This window comes from Pristis pectinata, chromosome 10 (assembly GCF_009764475.1).
Source record: "Pristis pectinata isolate sPriPec2 chromosome 10, sPriPec2.1.pri, whole genome shotgun sequence".
NCBI classification, from domain to species: Eukaryota; Metazoa; Chordata; class Chondrichthyes; order Rhinopristiformes; family Pristidae; genus Pristis; species Pristis pectinata.
In genome coordinates this window covers 79,741,830-79,747,919 of record NC_067414.1, presented here as the reverse complement: position 1 = coordinate 79,747,919, position 6,090 = coordinate 79,741,830, and the positions used below count along the sequence as shown (strand labels likewise).

Below are 6,090 nucleotides of genomic sequence, written 5' to 3'. Positions count from 1 at the left end.
TAAAGTGCAAAACATTAAATAGGAGTTAAAAAGATGCAGTGTTTAACACATAACATTAGAGGTATTTAAAAATCAAGAATAGCCATCGCTAGGTTCATTCAGCTTATAGGATCAGTCTCAACCATAATGTCTTTCATAGCAGAAAAAAAACACTGATACAAGGGTTTAAAACAAACAATTGCAACATGTGTTACAATATTTATGGGGCAGATCAAGATTTCAATCTTAATATGGCATCAAAAATGAATAGATTGAACAAAATGCAGCAAGGTTCTTTATTTCCTCCCACCATCCAAAATATCTACATGGCAAAGTTCTGACAGTACATTACTGGTGTTGCAAAATATTATAAATTTAGATAAAGATTTTATTAAAAATTAATATGCATCTCAAACTTGTCACAATATGGTACTTAGGATCACCAAGCCCAGCAACATTACAAGCGGCTGGAATGATATAACAAAATAATGCACTTCATTATGTTATACATTTTTTAAAAATATTAAATACACAATGAATCAAAGCAGTAACAGTTTATCCTCATACTACTGCAACTTAAATGCTGTTTAGGGCCCAATGCTTTATCCAGAAGTCAGCTAAACAAAAGTGCATTGTGTTTTAAAATGATAGAACTCTAATCCTTTTGCTAAAAAAAGCCAAAAATAATTGCTTCACTTAGATACTTTTAGCCTGAAATGTGATTATTATGCACAAAAATGTTGAAACTGAAATTGTAATGTTATTAAAACAAATCAAGAATCAAAACATGCAGACGTTTGGAAGAGTTATATTCTTTTATATTTAAAGAAACAATAAACGCCCTACATTATTTTTAACTAATTTTGGCAATATTTCATATGGATATTTTTATATAAAAAACTTTTCCCCATTAAAGAAAATTATATTGCACAAGGAAAGGAAGCAGATTGGTTGCTCTCCTATGAGAACTGATCAGGGCCATCTAAAATAAATGCCTTAAAGTATCAGTAGTTCCATTTAAAATTTAAAGAGATCGATGAAGTGCTGAGGCGACACTGGTGTACAGCAACTTTCAGGATTGTTGGCTGTACATGGATGGCCTGTGTCCTAACAGAAAATATAATGAAGAAATTTTAGCTTTTACCATTTGCATTATCAAAATACTTTCTAACTGCAACATGCTTGCATTTTCCCAAACAAAAATTAAATATCTTTACGAAAAACAGTATAACCACTTAATGCATACACAAACCTTGTCCGTAAAATTCTAAGGCATCAGTAATTTGACTGGCCTGCAAAAATTAGATGAATACATACTAGATGGCATTCAAGGATGCAAATATTTAAAAATACCTTGAATAATAAAGCAAGACAGTAGTCCTTTGAGATCAAGGAAGAAGGAGCAGGAGGGGCAAGCATAAAGGGAAAGGGTCGAGGAGGAAAGAGAATAGAAACAAACAAATTAAAAGAATAGATAAACAGATTTACCAGATATATTCCTTTTCAGTGGACTTGTTTGGTAAAGATGTGAAATTATAGATACAACACTAAATATCCATTTTATGAAAAACACGGTATTATTATTTTTCATTGGATATTGAGCTAACTAAACAATTAGGGTACTGAGCAAAGGCAGGCAATTAAATACTTAATATATCAAATTATAACTGACAAACGGAAGAACAAAAAACAAATTTCAGAGATTAAGTTCCAAAATGATGTTCAGTTTGTAGAGAAGGCAGCTGATGTGGGACACACCATCACATTGACACTAAGGTAAATATTTAAATCTGTTCACATAATTCAAATTTTGCTCCAAAGGCAGTAAAGTATACATGTGTCAAGATCTGGAAATCTAGAGGTTAGATTTATGTCACCTCACCTATTATAAAATTTTGACCCCAGTCAAGTTTTCAGCTCAAAGACTGGTTACTTCTGCAATATTGAAAGTCTCCGCCCACCTCCCCTTCAAAACTTTCCTCACCAGCTTGTCATCTTCCACCCTCCCAGCACCGATCCTTGTGGGGCAGCACTAGTCACAGGCATCCAATCGCAATAGCAACGTTCTACCATCACCCTCTGTCTCCTATTGCCAAACCGATTTTGGATCTATGGGCCCCAACCTTTTGAACCAGTCTCCTATGTGGGATCTTGTCAAAAACTTAAAGTCCACATAAACCACATCTACTGCCCCGTCCTCATCGATATACTTGGTTAGCTCTTCAAAGAATTCAGTCAAATTGGTCAAACAGGATCTGCCCTTGACAAAGCCATGTTGGCAATCTTTGATTAGTCCCTGCCATTCCAAGTGATCATTAATCTCCTCCCTCAATTCCACCCCTCCCCCCACCCCAGTATTTTCTCTACCACTAATTATTTGGTTCACAGGTCTTTAGTTATCAGGCTTTTCCCTCCTGCTTTTCTTGAAAAGGAGGACTATGTTGGACACATGAGGTACCAGATGCACAGCAAAGATTTAAAAATCTCATCCAGAGCACCAGCAATCTCTTCCCTTGCCTCCCATAGCAGCCTGTGACAAATCTCATTAGTCCTGGGGATTTATCCACCTTTAAGGCTGCCTCCTCTTTATTTATGGAGATCTCCACTAGAGTTTCACCTTTCCCTTCACCAAATTCTCCAACTACAATTCCTGGTTCCTTTGTGAATACCAAAGTATTGATTTAGGACCTCAGCTGTACCTTCCAGCTCCACACACAAATGGCCCCTGTTGTCCCCATTGGGCCCTACTTTTTCCCCTGTTTGTTTGTCCTTAATATACTTATAGAATGCCTTCAGATTTACCTTAATCTTGTCTGCTAATAATTTCTTGCGACTCCTCTTTGCCTTCCTAATTTCCTTTTCAAGTGCCTCCCTTCTCTACGCTCTTGACAGGCCTCCCTGTCAGGAGTAATAAGAGTAGGAAGGCATACGAGTAGTCACATGCTTCCTTTTTTCTCTATCTAACACTCAATATCCTCAGCATTCAGGGTTCCCCATACTTGTTACCCCTGGCTTTTATCCTGACAGGGACATGTTGGCCTTGAACTCTTGCTATTTCTCTTTTGAATGCTTCCCACTGTGCAGATGTAGACTTACCTACAAGTAGATGATCCAATCATTACAACTGGTAATTATAGACAAGTTGGCTTAACATCCTTGGTAGGCAAGTTGCTGGAAAGCATTCTGAGGGATAAGATATACTTACATTTGGAAAGGCACGGGCTGATTAGGGGTAGCCAGCATGGCTTCATGTGTGGGAAATCTTGTCTTACGAGTTCGATTGAGTTTTATGATGAAGTGACAGGGAAGGTTCTTGAGGAGAGGGTGGTAGACATGGATTTCAGTAAGGCTTTTTGATAAGGTTCTGCCTGGTAGGTTGCTCTGAAGGTTAGATCACATGGCATCCACAGAGAGCTAGCAAACTGGATACAACATTGGCTGGATGGTAGGAAATAGAGGGTGATGGTGGAAGGATGTTTCTCAAACTGAAGATCTGTGACTGGTGGTGTGCCCTGCGCTCAGTCCTGGGCCCATTGATATTTGTCATTTGTATATTCTCATCCAAATCATTAATATGAGGTCTAGTTAGTAAGTTTGCAGATGACACTAAAATAGATGTGTCACAGACTCAGTTAAGTGTGAAGTGTTAGATTTTGGAAGGACAAGTCAAGGTAGGAGTTTTACATTGAACAAAAGAGCCCTGGGTACTGTTGTTGGACAGAGGGCACAGCTACAGATTAAAAAATATGACATTGTGGCAATCACCGAGTCATGGCTTAATGACGGATGTGATTGGGAACTGAATGTCCAGGGGTACACAGTGTATAGGAAAGATAGGTGGGTAGGCAGAGGGGGTGGTGTGGCCCTGATGTTTAGTAAAATCAATAGAGAGAAGGGACATAGGGTCAGAAGAAGTGGAATCCTTATGGGTGGAACTAAGAAATGGCAAAGGGTAAAAGGACAATAATAGCAGTTATATGTAGGCCCCCTAACAGCAGCCGGGATGTGGATGATACGTTACAGTTAGAAATAGAAAAAGCGTGTCAGAGATAATTCTGGGGGATTTTAACATGAAGGTGGATTGGGAAAGCCAGGAAGGCAGTGAATCTCAGGAGAGCGAGTTTGTGGAGTGTCTACGGGATGGCTTTTTGGAGCAACTTGTTGATGAGCCCACCAAGGGATCGGCTGTTTTGGATTGGGTGCTGTGTAACGGACCGGAGGTGATTAAGGAACTAAAGGTAAAGGAACCATTAGAAACTAGCGATCACAATATGATTGAGTCCAGTTTCAAATTTGAAAAAAAGCAGCTGATATCAGATGTGTCAATATTTCAGTGGAACAAAGGAAATTACAGTGGCACAAGAGAGGAACTGGCCCAAATTGATTGGAAAAGTAAACTAGTTGGAGGGACAGCAGAGCAGAAATGGATGAATTTTAACAAGAAGTAAGGAAAATGCAGGATAGATATATTCCAAGAAAAAAGATTATGAATGGAAAAATGGCACAAATGTGGATAACGAGAGAGGTCAAGGCTAAAATAAAAGCAAAAGGGAGGGCATACAAGGAAGCAAAAACAGAAGACTGGGAAACTTAAAACTTACAGAAAGAAACTAAGAAGGTCATTAGGAAAGAAAAGATGAATTATGAAAGGAAGTTGGCAGATAACATTCAAAAAGATACTAAATTTGTTTTTAAATATATGAAGAGTAAAAGAGAGACACGGGTTGATATAGGACCAATTGAAAACGGTGCAGGAGAGATTATAATGGAGAACAAAGAGATGGCAGAGGAACTAAGTGAGTATTTTGCATCGGTCTTCACGGTGGAGGACATCAGCAATATACCTGATAGTCAGGGATCTCAGGGGATAGAACTGAGTTCAGTCAAGATTACTAGAGAGAAGGTGCTTGGGAAGCTAAATGGACTAAAGACAGATAAGTCTCCCGGACCGGATGAAGTGCACCCCCGGGTTCTGAAGGAGGTGGCTTTAGAGATTGCGGAGGCATTGGTGATAATTTTCCAGGTATCAATAGACTCCAGCATGGTTCCGGAGAACTGGAGGGTTGCAAATGTAGTTCTGCCATATAAGAAAGGTGGGAGGCAGCATAAAAGAAATTACAGACCTATTAGTCTGACGTCAGTGGTCGGAAAGTTACTGGAATCGATCAAGGATGAGGTTATGGAATACCTAGAAGGTGCAAGGCAAGATAGGTCCAAGCCAGCATGGTTTCATGAAGGGAAGATCCTGCCTGACCAACCTATTGGAGTTTTTTTAAGGATATCTCAGGTAGGGTGGATAAGGGAGAGGTTGTGGATGTTGTGTATTTAGACTTTCAAAAGGCCTTCGACAAGGTGCTGCACAAGAGGCTGATTAATAAGATGAGAGCTCATGGAATTACAAGTAGGATATTAGAATGGGTGGAGCATTGGCTGGTAGGCAGAAAGCAAAGGGTGGGAATAAGGATTGGCTGGTTGGCTACCGGTTACCAGTGGTGTTCCGCAGGGTATGGTGTTGGGGCCACTTCTTTTTACATTGTACATCGATGATTTGGATTATGGCGTTAAGTGGCTAAGTTTGCAGATGACACCAAGATCGGTGGAGAAATAGGGAATATTGAAGAAACAGCAAGGTTGCAGAGAGACCTAGATAGTTTAGGAGAATTGGCAAAGAAATGGCAGATGAGATTCAATGTTGAGAAATGTGCAGTTGTACACTTTGGAAGAAGAAATTATCTAGATGGGGAGAAAATTCAAAGTACAAAGTGACTTGGGGGTACTTGTACAGGATACCAAGGTTAACCACCAGGTCGGATCAGCGGTAAAAAAAGCGAATGCTATGTTGGCATTTATTTCGAGAGGTATAATGTATAAAAGTAAGGAAGTGTTGATGAGGCCTCATTGGAATACTGTGTGCAGTTTTGGGCCCCTCACCTTAGGAAGGATGTACTGATGTTGGAGAGGGTTCAGAAAAGATTTACGAGGATGATTCCTGGAATGAAAGGGCTTACTTATAAGCGTTTGTCGGCTTTTGGACTGCACTCACTGGAGTACAGAAGAATGAGAGGGGACCTCAGAAACATCTAGAATGTTGAAAGGACTGGACAGAGTGGA

The 6,090-nt window shown here is 39.6% G+C and overlaps 1 protein-coding gene across 1 annotated transcript in view; it reads right to left on the bottom strand.

The window, feature by feature from the left end:
* Positions 1-181: 181 nt before the first annotated feature.
* The window catches only part of fbxo25 (F-box protein 25), a 69,064-nt gene continuing 63,155 nt past the window's right edge, over positions 182-6,090 (bottom strand). Inside the window, exon 6 of the mRNA XM_052025437.1 lies at positions 182-1,086. Within this exon, the coding sequence (XP_051881397.1) occupies positions 997-1,086 (90 nt within the window). The 3' untranslated portion in view covers positions 182-996. The remainder of the gene's footprint in view (positions 1,087-6,090) is intronic.